We start from the raw sequence: 23,107 nt of genomic DNA, 5'->3' as shown, positions 1-23,107 counted from the left end.
CATTTGGAAGAACAAAAGATCAAGGATATCCAGGGAAATAATGAAAAAAAATACAAAGGAAGGGGTTCTTGCAGTCCCAGATCTCAGACTATATTATAAAGCAGTGGTCATCAAAACAATTTGGTACTGGCTAAGAGACAGAAAGGAGGATCAGTGGAATAGACTGGGGGCAAGCAACCTTAGCAAGACAGTATATGACAAACCCAAAGATCCCAGCTTTTGGGACAAAAATCCACTATTTCATAAAAACTGCTGGGAAAATTGGAGGACAGTGTGGGAAAGATTAGGTTTAGATCAACACCTTACACCCTACACCACGATAAATTCAAAATGGGTGAATGACTTGAACATAAAGTAGGAAACTTTAAGACAATTAGGCAAACACAGAATAGTATACATTTCAGACCTTTGGGAAGGGAAAGACTTCAAAACCAAGCAAGAATTAGAAAGAGTTACAAAATGCAAAATAAATAATCTGGAATACATCAAATTAGAAAGTTTTTGTACAAACAAAACCAATGTAACCAAAATCAGAAGGGTAGCAACAAATTGGGAAACAATCTTCATAAAAACCTCTGACAAAGGCTTAATTACTCAAATTTACAAAGAACTAAATCAATTGTACAAAAAATCAAGCCATTCTCCAATTGACAAATGGGCAAGGGACATGAACAGGCAGTTCTCAGCCAAAGAAATCAAAAGTATTAGTAAGCACATGAAAAAGTGCTCTACATCTCTTATAATCAGAGAAATGCAAATCAAAACAACTCTGAGGTATCACCTCACACCTAGCAGATTGGCTAACATGACAACTATGGAAAGTAATGTGGCAAAGTGGGGACACTAATTCATTGCTGGAGGAGTTGTGAATTGATCCAGCCATTCTGGAGGGCTGTTTGGAACTATGCCCAAAGGGAAATAAAAGAGTGCCCTTTGATCCAGCTATAGCACTGCTTGGTTTGTACCCCAAAGAGATAATAAGGAAAAAGACTTGTACAAGAATATTCATAGCTGCACTCTTTGTGGTGGCCAAAAATTGAAAAACGAGGGGATGCCCATCAATTGGGGAATGGCTGAACAAATTGTGGTATATGTTGGTGATGGAATACTATTGTGCTAAGTGGAATAATAAAGTAGAGGAATTCCATGGAGACTAGAACAACCTCCAGGAAGTGATGCAGAGTGAAAGGAGCAGAACCAGGAAAACATTGTACACAGAGACTGATACATTGTGGTACAATCAAAGGTGATGGACTTCTCCATTAGTGGCGGTGTAATGTCCCTGAACAATCTGCAGGGATCTAAAAAATACTATCCACAAGCAGAGGATAAACTGTGGGAGTAAAAACACCGATGAAAAGCAACTGCTTGACTATGGGGTTGGAGGGGATATGACTGAGGAGATACTCTAAATGAAAACTCTAATGCAAATTCCAACAACAGAGAAATGGGTTCGAGTCAAGAATACATGTGATAACCAGTGGAATCGTGTGTCAGCTATGGGAGAGGGAGAGGTGGTGGGAGAGGAGGAAAAGAAAATGATCTTTGTTTCCAGTGAATAATGGTTGGAAATGACCAAATAAAATAATATTTAAAATTAAAAAAAAAACAACAGTTATAGTAGAAAACGGTCCGCCCCCCCCAAAAAAATTACTAAGTATTGGTTATCTGCTAGTCATGTCATCAGTTTCAAAAAGGGCTTTGAGAAGTCTAGTCTAACTAAATCGTCCTGTGCCTATATCTCTGTTGAAATCATTTGATGTATCAATTGGTTGGATTTTTCATATGCTTTGTTAGAAAGTATATTTCTAGAATTTATGTTAAGTGAATATTTTCAGTGATATCAGGCTCTTTAGCACTCCCATCTTCAAATTTTCATCAATTTTTAATTATTTCATTTCTTATTCTAACTAATAAAGGCTTAGAGATGAAGTGATTTTTATAATTGCCCTGCATTCCTTGTCAGGATCCTGGCATGTGATTTGGGAATAATGATATTGTTCACAAATATAACTTATTATGTGCATAATATATACATGAATATGTATACATGAGATGTGTTTTGAATGGTCATTATAGTATAGCGTCCCTTTAAGGAATGTTAAATTGCCCCATTCACATGGAGCACTTTAGTTCTTTTTTAAATAAGTGTATTTTTCTCCCTCACATATTATCTTGCAATGCTCCTATATATTTATTTCTCTAGATCCTTTATACATTGAAAGACTGTACTCTATGTTATTTTTAACATATCTGTTTGCCTTAATGACAAATAATTTTTTAAAGATCAAAAGTGCATTATTATTTGTGACTGGTTATATAATGGATATATATATATATATATATATATATATATATATATATGTCTCTCTTTAGGTAGGTATGTTACATTGTAAGAGGATAGTTGTATAAATAAATAGAAATGCATCATCAGGTGCTTAAGATACAGAATAGTAAGTAGGGGGAACACATTTTCCCTCAAGAAGATTATTCATAGAACCCTTGGTGTGAGAATTCTTTCTCTAGGAACCTAATCTTGCCAAGGTAAAAGCATTTTGGCATGAGAGAACCAATCTAAAGAGTGAGTAGTATTGCAGGTCCTGTTATTATTTGCACTACCATTACTACTACTAATACCTGTACCACCTTAATTATTACTACCACTACTACTACCACTACAACTACTACTACTACCACCACCACCACCACCCTACTACTTCTACTACAAGTAAGACCCAGTCTTTCTACAGTACTTTAGGGTTTGCAAGATGCTTTACAAACATTTCATTTTATCCTTGTAACACTAGGAAGTAACTTCTATTATCTACATTTTAGGGATGAAGAAACTGAGGTAGCCAGAGGTTAAGTGAGTTGCCAAGGATCACATAGCTAGAAAATGTCCATGATGGGATCATATCTCCAGTATTCCTAACTTCAGTTTCACTGCATTATTCATGGTACCATTTAGATACCATTGAGAAGCTGCATTAAATAAATGTTAATTTTGGTATAATATCAGTCTATTCAAATGTACAATAGGAAACAATAAATATGAGAAAATCAGAAAAAATACGATATTAAAAATTGATGTAGTTATAATTTAAGATATTACTAATATGTTGTTTTTTGTTGAAACATTTGTATATACTTTTTAGCACGTTCCCTCGCCATCAAGTTGTGAGCAACTTGAGAGTACTTTTTAACCTTTCTTTTTATCCATACTCCTCAGAATAGTTCTTGGCACAAAATAATGGTAGTAAATGCTTGTTGATAACCTGCTTACCTACCTACCTACCTTTCTTCCTTCCTTCTATTCTTACCTCAACCTTCCTTACTTCCTTCCCTCTCTTTAAGGGTGAATCTCTGAGACAGAGGTAGAAGAAAGTGAAAAAGAATTATGATGTAAAAACAAAACAAAAAAAGTAGTAGAATATTTAATTGATGAAGAGTGGAATAAAAAGAGGCAAGAGAAAAAACATTTAAATCACTATAATAATTTGAACAGAAAGGATACTAAAAATAAAGTGGAAAGCTAATCATAATGACCAATCCTGCCCCCGGAGAAAAGATGAGGAAGCACTTCCTTGCTCTAGGAAGGTGGAGGATTATGGTTGTGCTTAAACTTCCATAATGTTTTATATAGATATCTCCTGTACCAGTTGGTTCTGTTTAGCTCTTTTCTTTTGTTGAAAGAAGAGGTTCATTTGAGGTAGATGGCAGGGAATATCCAGAATTTACCAGAATATTAACAAAGAAGGAAAGCATCAATAAAACTAATTGAAAAGTAATGAAAATTACAGTATTTTCACTAAACATCACCAAAAATGAGGGGGAGGTTGATAGTTTTTCCTCCTTTTGTATTATACATTGTTTAGATAACAGTTCCTTTGGAACTATTCTATGAGATTTATACAGAAAATATTATTATTTTCATTTGACAGATGAGAAATCTGGGGTTCAAAGAAATGGCAGGATTTTTCTGCTCTGGTCACACATTTAGTTAGTAGAGTATCAATAGCTGGGATTCTCACCTAAAGTCCCCCAACTCATTAGATCCATTGGTCTTTCTTTTACAGCATAATTACCTGAGATATTTTAGGGTTTTTTTTCCCTTCAGGATAAAATTTCAATATTGAATAAATGTTAATGTGACCCTGTATATGTGCGAAAGGAACATATATGTAGATAGATACATACACATATGGTATATGTTTGTATATATGTATGTTCATATGTATGCATGCATATACATACATGCACACACATATATTTGGTTGTTTTTACTGCTATCTGGTCCCACTGTTCCCAAGATTTATTCATGTAATAGGTAATATTTTCATCAAATTAACTGTTAGAAGCCTGCACATAAATTCATTGATTACTATTTCATCATGATATATAAAATTAAATCAATCTTTGCAAGAATATATACTAATTACACTTTCATTAAAAGTGTTTCATATTAATCTTACCTTTAAAATTCATTCTATAAAAGAAAATATTATTTAGAATCAAAAAAGTATTTAGTGCTTATCAAAATTACTTCAAAGGAGAATTTGGGACTAGTAACATTCTATTTATGCTCATGGGTAGATTCCAATAAATAACTTGAAGATTTAAAACATGAAGCCACTAGAGGTCACTAAGTGACTTTAGCAAAAAAAAAAAAGAAAACCAAAAAAATATTTTCTGCAATTTTCTTAAAAAGAATAAAGGAAAAGTACATTTTCCTTAATAGTTTATAAGATGTTTCAAGATAGATTCTACATTATATGCATTTTTATTCTTTAAGATAGATCTGTACTTGATTTTTCACAATTAAATTTCTTATCTAAAAGGAAGCAAGTAAAATAGCTACAATTTGATTTTGCTTCTGATGGAGCTTCATCTCAAATCAGAAAAAAGCTCATGTTCTTGTTAACCAAAAGATCATTGAGGGAACAACATTAAGAACTGGCCTTTTTAAATTTTATGAATCAAAGAGTTATCTAATGTGACATTTTATGTTGATTTCTAGAAATACCAAGTGAGAAGAGGTCTTGGAGCTTATCTAGTAAACAAAAACCTTATTTTACACATCAGGAAACTTTAGACCATGAGTAACTTGCCTAAGGCTTTGCAGCTGTTAACCTGAAGGACTGGTATTCAAACATGGGTTTTCTCAATCATTGCACCATGCCATATTAAATCAAAATTATTTAATAAACATTTATTTTGAGTTTTTTTAATCATCTGTGTAATGACAAACTTGATCAAACCAATAAACTCAGAATGTTTTAAGATATATTGTTTCATGATCATTTTCTTGATACATTCTGTACCAAAATAGATTCTAAGTATTCAGTTATAGTGGTTAAAGATTTGGACTCTTGACAGAACTCTTACAGAGTTCAGCAAACAATTTACTCGGTCCTAAACTGAAATTTTACTTGCTATTTTTTCATCTCCCCCCACCCAAAACAAGAAGAGACTATTTTTCTACCAAAGATAGCCTAGTTTGCTGACCTGTAGAATGCCGGGCTTGGAAGCCTTTTCTTTGTACTGATGCATCAGAAACAAAGCGAAGGAACATTTTATTTCCAGTTGCCACCAGGGGATCTGGCATCTTGTTGCCACAGAGACGACCCAGGATTGGTGATTTTTCGGTTTCCCCATCAAACACTTCCAAGTGATCATAAGCACATTCTTGATGTTGTTCAATCTCAAACTCACTGAAAGCCTGGCAAAAAATAAGTGAAAAAATTCTATATTATGGTGGGAATCAAAAATCCATGATTTCTTCTGAACCAAAAATAAGCATCATGTTTAAAAGGGAGAAAAATGCTGTAATTAATAAGCCTTTGTAATAGAACCCAACACTGAGGGCCTATGCCGATGCTTCACCAGGGTTGAGTTGGAGGCCAAATTCTAGAAAATCCTGCCAAGTTTGAAAGTAAAAGTTTATGGATAGATTACACACTTGTCTTAAGAACACCAGCCTAATTATATCCATAGAATTTCCACACCAGGTTTTTACAGAATGATGAAATGTTCAGCTACAAAAACTGCCAAAGACAATTTACACCTATTTGGTTCTAAAAACCCTTCCTAATCTAACCCAACATACCTTTCCAGTCTCTACAGTCTATCTCAATTGGCCTTCCTTCTGTCCCTCATGCATGGTGATCTATCTCCCATCTGTGCACCTTTGCAATGGATTTTTTCAAAATTTGGAATTCATTCCTTCCCTGGCTTTGCCTCAAAGAATCCCTTATTAACTTCGGTACTCAAGTTAATGAACATTTACTACATTAAAAAAAAAAAGCATTGTATCAACAAAATGGAAAAGCTTTATAGATTGTCTTTTTTACAAGGAACTGATAAAAACACATGCATACACATGCACATGTACAGGTAATGTTGATATGTGAAATTGACAGAATTTATGGCAAATTATTTTATGTGTTAGAAATTGTAAAAAAAAAAAAAGGTTAGTTACATGTCAAGGAAGAGAATGCCAGTCCAAATGCTCTGCTACTACCTTTATGATTTCAAGAGAGAATAAAGATACCTGCAATTTAAATAAACCTGGGACCCAGGAATAATATAGAACTGTCAACTTTATTTACCCTGGCTAAGTAATTGTATTTCTCCCTTGGTCTCCATTCTCCTCCAAGGAGGATATTAAATAAATCAAACTTTCACTTAGATAAAAGTTCTCCACCTTGCAGGCCACACCAGTCACCTGTCATGAAAAATGTCTGCCCTTCTGCATTAATTCTCTGCTCTTGTCACTACTGGTGATATCCTCTAAATACTATTTGTTTCAGGAAATCCTCAGCTACCTACAAATCCTTCTTCTCTCCCCACCCATCTCAATCTCCAGTTCTGGAATCATGAACCATGATCAGTGAATTTCACCATTGATTCTGGGTGAAGAACGTCAGTATTTTTCTCCCTCTGGCTTCCCTTATGATACTGATAACTTTCTGAATTGAAGTACCTGTCTTTGGCCATCACTCCCTAATATATAGTTTTTTCCAATAGAAATTTACCTCCATGAAGAGGGGGACTATGTTCCTGTATTGCATCCCCAAGCATAATGTAGTACTCACTCTATATAATGCTCAAAAAATGTTTTTTCATTTGTTTTTTTTTTAATTTCATTGTTCATTCTTTAGAGACTCTTAATAGAAAGTTACATAAACAATGATTAATCAAGAAAAATAATAAAAATCATTTTATATTCTTTATTATTTTCTACCATTCTTATTACACTTGATATTTGCACATTATCTTTCTTTTTTTATGATTTTCACATATCCATTTGCAAAAATCTTATTAAAAACATTATACTGATTGAAAACACCAGAGGTAGGAAGGTTTAGGAACCAGAATGTGTGCCCCTTAAAGTTGACCCAAGTTATCTCAAATTAAGTCCATCTCCACTTGGTACTTTCTATTTTGGTAGAGAGAAAAATGAGAGAAAAATAAAATGGAGGAGAAGACAAGTCAGGAACAGAGACTAAAAATGTGAGGGGAAATACTTTATACATATTCAGGAGTGGAAAGAGTATTGTAATTAGAATCTTCCTCAGTCTAGAACTGAGGGTAATGACATATAAAAAATGAGAAGTAACCTGCATTTTCAATATTGGTCAAATGATTGCCCTTTCTAGTGGGTTGCCATATTTTACAGAGGATATAAAGAAACTTAAGATAGAGGCACAAATAATACCAAATATTGTTGGGATAGGAAGTATGCCCTATAAATGTGTATATATATATATACATTATATATATATATATGAAAAATAATCTATGTGAAGAATGGCTGAACTGAATTAGCTAAAAGATCATATGGTTCTGATTTGTATTATTATGCTATACAAATAAAAGTGGTAGCAAAATGTATAATTTTAATACTTCCATTTACTTCTTTTGTACACTCAAACAAAAAGGAAAAGAACTTCTATGTTCTAAAATATTTCTAGCAGTTCTCTTTTTAGTGACAAAGCCCCTGAAATTGAAGCACCATAAATTAGGGAATGGCTAAGCAAGCTATGGTATATGATTGTTATGGAATATTACTGTGCCATAATAGTTCTCCAGAGAAAGAATTGATGAACAGAAACAAGCAAAGCATAGTTTTATAAATACCTATATCTTTTTGTTAAATGATGCCTTTTCTAATAGGAAGAGAGGAAGAAGAGAGGGAGTTACCTGGGTATTTTAATGTTATAACCATACACGCACACATTATATCTCTATCTCTATCTCTATCTATATGTATATATATATATATATATATATATATATATATATATATATATAATAGAGACATGGTGATTTCCATTGGTTGATCACAACCAAATATTTTGTAGGGACACATCTGGGCTAACTGACCATATGTTGTCTCTAGAGAGAGATTAATAAAAGGTCATAGAATCATAGCTTTACATTTAGAAAGGACTTTAGAAGCCAGTGAATCCAACCTTCTAATTTTTCAGATGAAGTAACTGAGGCACAAAGAGATTAAGTGACTAGGCTGTAGAACTAATGAAATAGCTAGTGTTTGAGACTGGATTTGAATGCAGGATTTTTTTCTGCCACTCACAGTAACTAACTTAAATTATATCAAGCATATTTGACTAAATAAAAAGCAGAATTTCTTCCTCATGAGGGGGATTCAATAATGGAAGCTGTTTTCAAGTGTGCACAGGATCACCATTTAGTTTTGAATGGCCCACCATTATGCCCCATTGAACATTTAACTCACATTTCTCCTTTCTGATTCTAGAGAAATTATAATTTCTTAATTTACAGAAGAAGAAACTGGGGGAAAGAGAGGTCCAGTGATTTTGCAAAGGACTTTTCACTGAGTAAATGTCAGAATTCAGATCAGAACTTATAGACCTGTATTTCTAGCCTGTTGATTAGCCCACTCAATTCCAAAAGAATAATATAAAGGATCATTTCTCTCCTCTAATGAAATGCAGGATCTCTGGAATGAATCATAACATCTGTTTAACAGTGCATAGCAACATAGCACAACAGTGTAGGTCAAGCTGGCAAGTGAGGTGGCAGACAGATATTTGGTCTAAATCCAACTGGCCCCAGCTTTTTTTTTAATCAAATTACTAATGGAATCAGACCAAATTTACAAGAGCTAAATTAGATGAGATTGCTTTGACAAACTGAAATCAAGGCAGATAACTTATTCATTCCCACAGGTACTAGTAAATTTTCCTTCTGCAATAAAAAAATGTTTTTTTTTAATTCTAAGAACAAAATTAGTAGCTTCCCCATCCTTCAAATATTCTCACCTAAAATTGTATCACACTCAGGCAAAAGTCTTACCTGTAAGCCATAAACATACTGTTAACTCTTTGAATGTTAGCCATTGCCACATTCCAATGTGTTGAACATAAACACAAAGAGAGGGAGAAAATGAAGAGCACTCTGCTGCAAGGTTCAATTAAATGGTCAAGTTTCATTTTGTCCTAAAGGAATCCCTTCCAGGGCACCATGAGCAAGTAAGAAGTAATCAGAGCCAAATTATCCATGGATTGCACTATTATAAATTTGCCAAAAACCATGAGGCTAAAAGGACCTACTGGGGAATTCCTTTAGGGTTCAAAACAGGTGGAAAAATTCAATAGAAATTCCTGCCAGGCTATTCCTTAGGGTGGTATTTCATTAAATAAAATAACAATATATCCCTTTATTACAGACTACATCTTGATCCAAGAAGCCCTTAAGCCAAATTGGGTCTGGGTGTTGGGAGCCTAACCTAACCAGCCGTGACTCTCACCAAATATTATTTGAGGTTGTCATCATCTACATAAGAAAAAATGGAGGTGGCAACCGAAAATGACAATTAGAACATAGTCCAATCATTGCCAAATTCACAGGCAGTAGAAACCCCAGCCTGGTACCTTAGGGCAAGCTAACTCCTGTGCTTGCAACACACTTCCCTACTCATCACTGCCTCCTGGAAACCCTTCCTCATTTAAAGCCTCAGAACAAATGTCACACCCCCCCCCCCAGACAAGGGCTTTCTGAATTCTCTTAGTCAATAGTGTTTCCTTAACCCTAGAATTACTTTGCATCTATTTTGTACTGACATCTATGTACATTTTGCTATTCCCTTAAGGACTGTAAGCCCCTTGAGGACACGTTTTGCTTCATTTCTGTCTTTGTATACCTCATGCCTAGCATAGTGCCAGGCCTATCCTGAAATATGTTGGCTGAATTGAATTGATTTAGACTTAGTTTATTCTCACACTCTTTCCCCCCTCGATCTTGAGATGCCTCATTTCAGCATTTAGCTGAATTTTCATTATCTCTAATGGCACCTTTAAGCCAAAGAGGAAGGGAATTCTCTTGTTAGGTTTTTAGACATATCCCAGTGTTCTGAAATTTGAAATTCACTCCTTCTAGTTACTGTATTTGTGAGAATTTAGGATTACTGAACTATGCTTTAGCAAGAGCAAGAAAAAGCTCTGAAGATAAAAACCTTGGGCTCCAATCAGAAACCCTTGTGCATTTCCCATAAGGCAGGCTAAAAGATTAAGAAGCCACATTCAGGAGAAAAAAAACTGAACTGCAGTCACAGGCTGTGGAAATAATAACTGCATGCTGCTGTCTGGAACACCCAAGCAAGGCTAATCTCCTGATTCTCCATGGCACCCAGCCAAGCTTCAATGGGACAGTACTTTATATTAACAGCTGTCTTTGAAGAAATGCCTCTAGCTAAAATACGGACATTTTGGCTAATGGGAAAAGTTACAAAGAGTAATTATTTTTATTCACAAAGAATCAGAGGGAAATGACTAAATGAGATGTGCAAATTTGTTGCACCAAGAATTACCTTTTGTATCAAAGATTAGGTGGCTGATATGGCCCAACCCCAGCCCTAGAAACAGCTGGATAGCATCTTCTTGCTCTCCTCAAATTCTAGCCCCCCTTTCTCTGCTTCTCATTCCCTAAAAGAAGTCATGTTTTAGTTTCCACATAATAAGTGAAGGATTAGAAGTTCCCTGAAAACTGGGAAAGTTCTTGAAGGTGATAAATACATAACAAATGATGTGACTCACTTTCTTTTACATATCTGTATATACGAAGTTGGATTATATAGTAAGGGTAGCATAATACTGAAACTGTTTTTCAGAGATGGATTCAACCTATCAATCAACAAGCATTTAATAAGTATTTATTTCACTCTAGGCACTATGATAAGAACCAGAGATAGAAAAAAGAGCAAAAAACCAGGCTGTGCCCTCCTGATGTGGGAGAAAACATGAATAAAAGGGTGCCCACAAGATATACAGAGTATACAATAACCTTAGAGGGGAAGATAAAAGATTCCAATATCTAGGCAGGAAAGTCTTCCTCAATGTTTGTTTTGATAGTATACACATTTTATTTTTATTTATTTTATTTAATGCTATAAAAAAAGATTTTCTTAGTATTATGATTAAGGGGGCATGCTGTAATTAAAGCAACATTTTTATGGGACGTAAATGAATGTCTATCTCATCCAGCAACTTAGCCCTTTCATGATCATATTTATAATAATAACTAGAATGTTTATAGAGCCTATGAGCCAGGCACTGTGCTAAGCAATTTACAAATATTACTTCAATCAATCCTCACAACCAACCCAGGGAGGTAGGTGATATTATGAAGGTAATTTTACAGAGGAGGAAACTGAAGCAGATGTGACATGATGTGCCCAAGGTCACACCGCTTGTAAGTATCTGTGATATGCCGATTTTCTGGACTCCAAGCCAGCACTCTAGCCACTGTGGGACCAAATTAAACACACTGCAATCATCTCATTGTTTCATGTGATGTGAGTACTAATATAAGTGGTGAAGATCAATGCTTCCTCTTGATCATCGTAAAAGCTTGCCCTTTCCTAGGCAAATAGTGCAGTAGCAAGAATACTAGGTTAAGAGCCACAGGAAGCAAAGCCAGGTTTTGGAGCCCTTGTGTAACCTTGGAGAAATCACTATCCCTCTCTGACTCCCATAGGAGGAGGTGAGAATAACTCTGAGGTACTTCCCTGCCCTAATAGTCATAAATCTTATTCCTTCCCCAATGAGTTTTTATTTTTTAAGAAGCCTTGGGTAAAGGCTATGATATATTCCTGCAACTACTTCCTATACATCCAGCACTCCATTAATTAACTGAAAAGGAAATTTTAACAAAGGCAAGATTAGACTGAATGTTTTTACAATGTCTGTGACAAAGTGACCAAAGAACCTTTCATGATCACAGTAATTGGAGACCTCAAGATAACTTTTCTATCACTGTGGCAATTCATTCCATTTTTATTTGAGTTGGATTTCAAGTTGGACATGCCAAGACTGACCTCAGAAATGAGTACAACTACTAAGAAGATGTTGAATGAACCAGAGTACTTCTTCACTTACTGCTCATTTATCTAATGTTTGATAGTGCATACTTACAATGTACATGCAGCATACTTAAAGAGTTGCTTAAGCTAATAAACACCTTTTCCTGAATATATGAATACAATGCTTATTTAATTACTCTGCTTTCAGTATTGGAGATACATATGGAGAAGGTAAATAAGCTACAAGATATTACCAATAATGGTTTTTACCTAGGGCAACTGCATAAAAGACACAATTACAGAATTGTAATTCAGAAAAAAATACATGGACAAGCTATATAATCAGGAGCAAAGGAGAGGGAATCAATAGGGGATGACTAATGGCTCTATTGGCCCTCATTATAGAAAGACAATGAGAAAGGAGAGGGAAAGAGAGAGGGGGGAGAGAGAGAGGGAAAGAGAGAGAGAGAGAGAGAGAAAGAGAGAGAGAGAGAGAGAGAGAGAGAGAGAGAGAGAGAGAGAGAGAGAGAGAGAGAGAGAGAGAGAGAGAGGGAGGGAGGGAGGGAGGGAGGGAGAGAGAGAGGAGAGAGAGAGAGAGAGAGAGAGAGAGAGAGAGAGAGAGAGAGAGAGAGAGAGAGAGAGAGAGAGAGAGAGAGAGAGGGAGAGAGGGAGGGAGGGAGAGAGAGAGAGGGAGAGAGAGAGAGAGAGCGCACAAATATTTAACAATCACTTACATGTCCTGGGCACTGTGCTAAAAATTCTGGGATTATAAATACAAACCAAAGATAATCCATTCACTCAAGAAGCTTTTGTTCTTAATGGCAGGCAGCAACCCATGAAAGAGAGTGAGAAAATGAGAGCCCCGGGGAAGAGGAAAAATGGTAGGTATACAAGGAAGGAGGTGGGAAAACTTAGAAATCAAGGAATAGAACTGAGAGTGAAGTTAATATAGCTTGAGTATTTCATGAAATGATGGTTTAGATTAGAGATTAACCAACCAGAAGGGCAGAGAGCAATAAATACCCAATAAATATTTTAAAAAGTCCTATAATAAAAACTCCAAATTATTGGGTTTAACTTCTATGGAAGATTTGTGGATGGATAAAGGAAAAATTTATAGATAACAAGAAAGTATGCAAAATTTAAGAACCACACAACTAGAAAGTATCCACATCAATGAGATCATTGAATCCTATGAAGTACAGATGTTTCCTCTGGCTATAAAGAACATTCAAACTACATTTAGTGAGAAAGAAAAAGCAGTTAGAAATTTTGTTTTTTATCTCATTCCCTGATAACATGTTAATTCTTGGGTTTTCTAGATTTACATGTAAATTGGTAAATTCCAAATATTATTTTACAGTTTGTTTCAAACTCCAATTTCTTTTTCTTTTGTGGAAGAAAGTGCTAAGTATTTCAAGAATAAAGTCTTCAGTTTAAAATAAATAATATATTAATGTATTAAATTAAAATCTAAAAATAAATAATTTTTAAAAGGTTATTCACACCAAAGTTTAAAGATTATTAATGTATTGATAAAGTATTTATGGTAACTTTCTTGGTATATCTATATTGTTATGAAAAATACATAGTTCTAAATGTATATAAAAGGAAACATTTAAATATCTTAAATGTTCAATTTTTAAGCATATAATAATGATAAGAATGATAATCATAATTACTATGCATAAAGTACTTTAAAGTTTGCAAAGTGCTATATAAATGCATACACAACTGTTTATGTATGTATGCCTATGGATACATGTACACATGATACATCTATATGAAGTTACCTATGTATGTATGTGTGTATAAAATTTCACTGGAGCTTCAGAGAATCCTTGTGAAGTAGACATGACTATTTTCCCCATTTGTACATGTGAGGAAACTGAGGCTTATATGGGTTAAATATCTTTCTCATCATCACACAGCTAGTAAATGCTAGAAGAATTGAATTCAAGTTTTCCTGGCTCCAGGTCTGTCACTTTGTTCCTATACAACAGTACTAGGTAGAAAATTGTAAAAAGTAATCCACTACTGATTTTCTATTTCTATATCATTTCAGAAAACCCTCTGGTGCCTAAATTTCAGTATACCCGTTGAATATTTAATGTTTTTACACTGAATTTAAAATATTTACACTCTGTTCCTGATATTGCACTGACCATATGGACCATGAAATTGTAAATTATATTAACATTATTAAATAGAAATGGTTATCAATGCTCTGTGATGTGGAAATGATCTTCCCAATAAAACAAACTTAAAAACTTGACTAATTAAGTATGTGCCTAATAGAAGGTCTTTGTGGCCATGCTACTAGCACATGACCAGACAAATGTCAATGGTACCACTTGGATGTTCATGATATTGGCGCTTATATGAATATGGCCATCAATTTGCAAATAAATTCCTCTGAAAAATGCTTCATGGGGGAAGCTGGGTAGCTCAATGGATTGAGAGCCAGGCCTAGAGGTGGGAGGTCCTAGGTTAAAATCAGACCTCAGACACTTCCCAGCTGTGTGACCCTGGGCAAGTCATTTGACCCCCATTGCCTAGCCCTTACTGCTCTTCTGCCTTGGAACCAATACAGAGTATTGACTCCAAGACAGAAGGTAAGGTTTTTTTTTTTTAATGCTTCATGAAAAACTTATGCCTTCTAGGGAAATTTCCTCTTTCAAATATTGGGATTTTCTAATCTAGGGTAAAATAGTCCCTAATTAATAAAAGAAAAAATTAAGCCAATTAGCCATTTTTAGATACTCTACAAAAAATGACAGCAGAGGGAGCTCTTAAGTGAAACTCGAGGTTGTCTGTTGGTCATCCTTGACTATGTACTCCTCCCTATCTATTCAGTTAGGTAAAGAGCTCTAGGTCTACTTAATTCTAAGGGTTATCTGATGATGATGGGTGATCTGATCACCTCCATCTGTGAAATATTATCCTTTTTTAGATCCTTATTCTATGATCTTCTGGAAAAATCAATCTAATAGCTTCTTAAAGCACCCTAGTGCATCAGCTGGCCTCATCAGTCCCCATAATTTCTAGGACTTGGCTTCTAGGCTTTTCTTAATAGCAATTTTAACTGTATTATAATTTATTTTATTTCTTTGCCATAATGTGCACATATGTGTGAATATATATATATATATATATATATATATATATATATATATATATATATATATATATATACTCTATTTCTATACTATGTGTATACAGATATATAACATAATTTATGGACAACCATTTCAAGTTGCATTTGCCTTTAAATAAAGAAGACTAGATTCCATGCTTCCCCTGTGAGTGCTAAAGAAAATTCTTAATCACTTCCAAATAGACTAGACCAACCAATGTAGTTCTTGAAAGCCTTCTAGATCTAATGTACTGTACTCCCTGAATGGTTAACACTTCTACGTTTAAAAAGGAAGTTTCTGAGACTATAAGAGAGCTTCATAATAAAACTGCTGGCAGGTTCCTGTGCCTGTTGCTTCCTGTGCTCACTTAGAATAGGAGGAAAATGGTAAGCTCAGCTGGTATAATCAGACAGATGGTTTTAGGCTTGATCTTGAACACAGTTTCATGATCTCTAGCTCAGCTAGTCTGGAGCTCAGGATACCAGATTATGCACCAGTTTGATTACCTGTGAACATTCTATACTCATCATAATGAAGACTCCAGAGGCACAAACATCCAAGGGCTTGCTGCAGTGAGTCCACTTGGCTTCTCTATATATAATGTCTGTCTCTCTCTCCCCTGCCTTCTTTTTCCCCAATCATTCCATCTATCTTTCCCTCTATGTAACCTCCCTCTCTTCCTTCCTTCCTTCCTTCCTTCCTTCCTTCCTTCCATTCTTCTTTCCTTCCTTCTTTCCTTCCTTCCTTCCTTCCTTCCTTCCTTCCTTCCTTCCTTCCTTCCTTCCTTCCTTCCTTCCTTCCGTCCTTCCTTCCTTCCTTCCTTCCTTCCTTCCTTCCTTCCTTCCTTCCTTCCTTCCTTCCTTCCTTCCTTCCTCTGCCCTGTGAGCTATCTTTAGGGCTAAAGGAAAAAAGATCCCTAAACAGGACTCAAGCCAACAAAGCAAGACCCTTTTCTAAATTAGCCTTTGGGTTTAGCAAGCCAATCTTAAACCTCTTTCCTCTGACCTATCTGCCTCCAATCTTCTTGAACACACAAATCAGCTGATATGAAAGGGGATTCCCAATTCAGGGACATTTGCATGTGACTATTGAAGGAGAAGGAGAAAACCCAAGAGTTCATTCTCTATGCAGATATAGATTTGCTTTAAAAAATTTAAGGTAAGAAATATTGGGTTCAGGTTCTCCCTCTTTCACATATTGCCTAAGTGATCCCAGGGGCTAGTCACTTAAACCCTCAGAGCTCTAGACTATTCCCTAGATGACTTTACTTCTTCCATGTGTCAAAAACCCATTTCTTACTCTTTAAACAACAACATGACACTTTTGATTAATATTCCTTTTGTGAACCACTATGGCTACTTAATTCTTTTCCTACTGTTCTTATGTATGAGTCTTTATCCCCCATATCTCAGAGCTAAAGGAATCTCAGTGGCCGTCCAATACAACTCATACCTTAATAAGAATGCAGTCTATGCTATATTCCCAACAAGCAGTTATCCAGTAGTTGTTGAAGACTTCTAGTGAGGGGGAAATCCTAGTTGTGTGAACTTAGTCAAGTCACTTAACATCAATTTCCTAGCCCTTACTTCTCTTATGCTTTGGAACTGATACTTAGTATTAATTCTAAGAAGGTAAGGATTAAAATATAAAGAAAAATAAGATACTTAATTTTTCAACACTTCAATTATTTTCCCTGTTTAAATGTATTACGACTATTATACTATAGACTTATTATTATGGTTCCTATAGTAAAGCATAAACTTCTCCATCATCAACAGATATTTTTTAAACCTTTACTTTCCATCTTAAAAATCAATGTGTATTGGTTCAAACGCAGAAGAGTAGTAAGGATTAGGTGATGGGGATTATGTGACTTGCCCAGGGTCACATAGCTGAAAGTACTGGAACCCTGATTTGAACCCAGGGCCTCCCATCTCTAGGACTTGCTCTTAATTCACTGAGCCAACCAGCTGCCTCCCATTACTCGATTTTTGAATGAGGATAAAGCAATTCTGTAAATTGTATGATGTTTGAACAAAACAGAGTGATTGTTATTATCTTAACTCAGGACCTCTGTGACATTTTCATGAATACAGTTCAGCATGACAAAACTATTTCCCATCTGACTGTGTAATTGGAATCTGAACCCAGATCTACAATTCCCAGCACCCCACTTTCCTCACCTTACATGCTGACATAGGGAGGATATAAATTTGGTGTAACCCTGCCTCTCGCTCTCTCTTCTTCCACTAACATGGTCAAGAAAACTTCTCTTTACTCAGACTTTTACTTTTGTCTTTTTATTTCCTTTACTTCAAGTGATTATTAATAAATCTTATAAAATATAATACTTGGAGTTATTGAATATTAATTAAAGCTTACATATCTGACATAATTGGTTCCCATCTGACTAAATTAATTTTCTTATGTCAGCTATGAAAGGAACATCCATTCCATCCACTCAGCAAAAGGGAACAGGTTGCAATTACTCACTAGTTTAACTCGATGTCCAGGAGTGGCACTGATTTCCCACGTGCATTCCTTCCTACTTGGATACTTGTCTGGCCAGTTAGGGCTGGTAATCATTCCACTTGGACTGTGAATCTTCTGTTCGCATTCCGCTGTACCAATAATGACAGTATTCGTTAGTTTAGGTATCTGTCCTAATGTAGGGTAAAAATATAAGCAGAATTAAAAAAAAAACATTGTCTTGTAGAATGGAAATGACTTTCAGGAAACTAATCATCTCCTCAGTTTCTATTACCAAAACCATTAATTTTGCAAACTCATTGAGAGAATGATTTGACAACTCTTTTTTTCTTGCTCACATCAAACTGGTAATATTTATAAGGAGTCAGATAAACTCATAAAAAAGAAAGGAATGGAATTGCCTGTGAAAAACTACTATATCTTTACTAAAGCCCTGGAATGAAAATGGGAAGGATAAGCATTGTCATGATCACGTCAACAAAGCACTTTACTTACATTATATAATTTGAAGTATAGGCAAAACTCATGGGAGCAATAGTAATATTGCTAATTTTCTTTCTTTCTTTCTTTCTTTCTTTTTTTTGGTATGTTAGGTGGAAGACTGTAATTATACTGAGGTAGAGAGATCCCACTAAGGAAGATCCCTCTCCCCAAACAAATTACCAACTGAGGTTATAACTCTAAGTCTCAATGGTGATTGGCACATTGATAAGTTAAGTGACTTGCTTAGTGTCACAGAACCAATACTTGTCAGAGGTGGCACTTGAACCCAGGTCTTGCTGACCCCAAACCAATTCTCTATCCACTATATAATGCTGACACTCCAAAAAAAAGTCTGACTGACTGAATGAATCAAAAATAATTTATTAAGTGCTTACTATATCCAGAGGCTGTGCTATGTATATAAATTAGTAGTAAACTTTATGAAGTATACTAATATTGCCAAATATTTGTTGTTGCTGCTATGGTGGTGGTGGTGGTGGTTGTTATGGTTGTCTCCACTGAAGAACTTGAAAAGTACTTTTTATGTACAGTGTTCTATTTGGTACCATTATTTTGCATAAAAATAAAACATTAAACTGGTGTAGAATTTATAATAATGTGGACATTTAAATATCATACTAAAGTTTGAAAAGCAGCTTGCATACCTCATCTTTTTGGAGCATTAATTACCACAATGTTGTCAGGCTGTTATTATCCTCATTTACAGAAGAAGAGAATGAGGATCTGTGATGTTAAGTGATGTGCCCATAGTCACAGTGCTAGTAATTTTCAGGAGAGAGAATAGACCCAAATATTCCTGAATCTATCCATAATGCCTCTCAAACTTAGTCTGTCAGAATTGGGTTAAAGAGGTGAAACTGAATTTGACTACATCCAGATCCTGAATTTTTAAGGAAAGTACTTCAAAACATTTCTTACCTCTAAATAAAAGAAAGTTGTCTATAAAAATGCATATTTTTCTCTGTGCAAACAATTAGGAAGATATTTCTACTGCCTTCAATAAAATTCTAAAATGGAATATTAAAAGTTTACTTGTGAATACTTTCTTTTTTGGTTTTTAAAACAAATCTTTATTTTATTGGTATTGGATAATCCAGATTAGGAATTTCCTCCTACCATCAAAGATTATCACTTTTTCTGAAACTTATAAGGTTAAAATCTGTCAAGTAGGGGACTGAGAGGGTATGAGTTTTCCTAGGGTGGAATTTAAGTCAAGAGAGTGGGGTAGAGACAGTAATCCTGCTGAAATCTCTCAACATTCCCATCAGAAAAAAATTTAAAATAAGGTCTTAAATAAAATTCTGGAGCAGTAAAACCATCAAAAGGTCCTAATCATAAGACATTTGTCAAGTTTAAGACAAATTAGGAGGTCATCAGGAAGATCTATGACACTTAGGTTGGTGGCCCACCTATAAGCCCATGCTACAACATGGTAGCATCAGTAGTGGGCCTAGAAGGTGACTCTGACAGCAGTGACAGCAGCAACTTTGAGAACTCATAACTAGAGATGGTGGGAGGTCAGAAAATTGGACACAAAGCCCAACAAAAATTCCTTCAAGAATTAAAGAAATAGATAAGAATGACATAGGAAAATTTGGGAAAGAAATGAGAGTAATAGAAGAAAATTACATTTGTAAAGAAAGGAACAAAAACATTGCAGAAAAACACCTTAATGAAACAGAAGTGGCCTAATGGTAAAAGAGACATGAAAATTGACTCAGTAAAAGGATTTCTCAAAAGTAGAATAGGCCAAGTATATAAAGAGGTACAAAAATTTATTGTAGAAAAGAATTTCTTATAAAACAGAATTAGTCAAATAGAACAATAGGTACAAAAACTCAATGAAGAAAATAATGCCTTGAAATTAGAATTGGGCAAGTGGAAGGTAGTGATACATGAAACAAAGTCAAAAGAATAAAAAATAGAAAATAATGTGAATCTTTTCAGAAAAAACAAATGACCTAGATATACTTTGGGGAGAGAAAATTTTGAAAAGTATTGGACTACATGAATGTCAGCAGAAAATAAAAGTTAGACATCATATTTCTAGAAATTTTAAAGGAAAATTGGTCTAATACCTTAAATGCAGAGGATGAGATAATTTTTTAAAATGCATAAATCACCTCATGAATAAAATCCTCAAAGGAAAACTTTCAGGAATATCATAACCAAAAGGAAAGGGATAAGAGAAAGGAAGAGTGATAAAAAGGAGAGTGGATCAAGAGAGTCAATGGTCAGCAAAACAGACTGTTGAGGAACACAGTACAAAGAGAGAGAGAAAGGTAAACAACAGCAAAAAAGGATGGAGAGAAAGACACAGTAATTCTAAGTGTGAATGTGAATGGAATGAACTCACCCACAAAACAGAAGTGGATAGCAGAATGGATTTGAAACCAGAATCCAACAATGTGTTGTTTACAAGAGACACACTTAAACAGAAAAGACACATATACAGAGTCAAAATAATAGAGTAGAATCTATCATGCTTTAGCTAAAGTAAAAAAAAAAAGGCAAAAATAGCAATCATGATCTCAGACAAAGCAAAAATAAAAATAGAACTAATTAAAAGAAATAAGGAAGTCTATATTTTGGAAAAAAGGAGGGAAAAGTATAGACAATGAAATAATATCAAATGTTTTAATAACAAGTTTCTCAAATAATGACCTCATTTCTCAAATATATAGAGAATTTAGTTAAAATTTTTAAAATAAGATCCATTTTCCAGTTGACAAATGACCATCTGTTATGAATAGGCAGTTTTCAAAGGATGAAATCAAAGTTATCTTCAATAATATGATAAAATGTTCTAATTCACTATTGATTAGAGAAATAAAAATTAAAAAAAAATTCTGAGATACCATTGCACAACTATCAGAAATGACAAATGCTGGAACAGAAGTGGGAAAACTGGGGAACGAATAATGCACTTTTTGTGGAGTTGTGACTTGGTCTGACCTTTTTGAAGACTAATTTGTAAGTATGTACAAAGGGTTATAGAACTATGCATACTCTTTGACTGAGCAATACCACTACTACTTCTGTATCCTAAAGATTTCACAGAAAAAGAAAAGGACCTATATGAAAAGCAACAACAAAATAACAGTTCTTTTTGTGGTGGTAAAAAATTTGGAAATGGAAAAGACACTCATCTATTGTGGAATGGCTAAAGTTGTAGCATATGATTGTGATGGAATACTGTTGTGATATAAAAAAAAATGATGATGGGGATGGTTTCAGAAAATCCTAGAAAAGATCTATATGAACTGATATAAAGTGAAATAAGCAGACCCAGCAAATCATTGTACACAAAAATAACCATATTGTAATGATTATTGATTGAAAAACTAAGCTGCTCTGATCAATATAATAATCCAAGACAATTAGATAAACTACTAATGAAAATTACTATCCACTTCCAGTGCAAGAACTGATAAACTGAATGTAAACTAAAGAATGATTTCCTCAATTTATTTATTTTTCATTTTGGGGAGAGAGATTTGCCTACTTTGAAAATGTTTTACATTATTTCAAATGTATAATGTATATTATATTACTTGCCTTCTCAGTGAGTGAGGCAGCGGCTAGGGAGAGAAAAATAATTTGGAATTCAAGACTATTTTTAAATTTTATAAATAAATAATAAATAAAAAGGGAAGTGGTGACTATTTAAGAGGGCAATGGGGTCAAGGGAACCAGAAGGAGACAAAGAGATAGGAAAAAAAGTGAACATGCTATAGGCTAAGAGGAAGGAGTCATAAAGAAGAGAGTGAAGATGTATAAGTAATAATTGATTATGGGTCAGAGGGAGGTAGGAGGATATGGAATTGAGGTTACTGACTGGAGATTGGTCTTGGTCATCTCTTCCTCTCAATCTGAAGGGAAGAGGGAATGGATTGATGAAGAAAGCAAGGGAATTGGGGCTAAGGTGGGACTGAACACTGGCTGTGGCTATAGGATAAATTATATCTTTTTAGTTTGAGAAAAAAGAAGAGTCAGATGAAAAGATCCTAGGCAGGTAGGGGAAAGAATCACTGTTAGAACAAGCCATAATTTACATACAGGAATATAGAACCTGATTTTAAGGCAACCTGGAAGAGTTGTTAAGCAATTTCTAAAATAGAATCAAGGTCAAAACTAGGATCACAACAGTCCCAATAACCAGAAACAAGATCCAGGGTTAATTCTAGCAATTATGGAATATATGCCAAGAGTTCCTTTATAGACAGTTTTCTCAATTTGCTGTGCTTACATTTTGCAATCACACATATTTTTAAACTTGGGGGGAGTGACTAGCTCCACTCTATAGTTCTCTGAATTTCCTCCAGCTAGAGAACTGTTACCTTCATTGTTTCCATGAAAATAGGTGGGAAAAAGCAAAAACACACATGGGAGCCAGTTCAGCCACTCAGGAAAAGGCAAAATATGCTACAGTACAAAGAAAAATGGTATAGAAAAAGGACCTGTATTCAAATTCAGTTAATATTACTCCACGAATGACCTTGGGCAAATCACTTCTTCCCTCAGCACCTCAGCTATCTTATCTCTAAATGTACTTTGAGGTTCCTTTTAGTCCTAAATCTATGATCCTGTGAGGCATGACAAAGTAGCTAGATGGTGCCTTTACCCCCACTCA

At 34.8% G+C, this 23,107-nt stretch overlaps 1 protein-coding gene across 1 annotated transcript in view; it reads right to left on the bottom strand.

Annotated features, from left to right (window-relative positions):
- TLL1 (tolloid like 1) overlaps window positions 1-23,107 on the bottom strand; it is a 263,160-nt gene that overhangs the window by 17,430 nt on the left and 222,623 nt on the right. Inside the window, exons 19-20 of the mRNA XM_001365880.4 lie at window positions 17,974-18,101; window positions 5,506-5,719 (exon numbers count right to left, since the gene is read on the bottom strand). Of these exons, the coding sequence (XP_001365917.1) occupies window positions 5,506-5,719; window positions 17,974-18,101 (342 nt within the window). The remainder of the gene's footprint in view (window positions 1-5,505; window positions 5,720-17,973; window positions 18,102-23,107) is intronic.

Source organism: Monodelphis domestica, chromosome 6 (genome assembly GCF_027887165.1).
Source record: "Monodelphis domestica isolate mMonDom1 chromosome 6, mMonDom1.pri, whole genome shotgun sequence".
Classification (NCBI taxonomy): domain Eukaryota; kingdom Metazoa; phylum Chordata; class Mammalia; order Didelphimorphia; family Didelphidae; genus Monodelphis; species Monodelphis domestica.
Note: the sequence above shows the minus strand (reverse complement) of the source record. Positions and strands in the feature narration are given on the sequence as shown.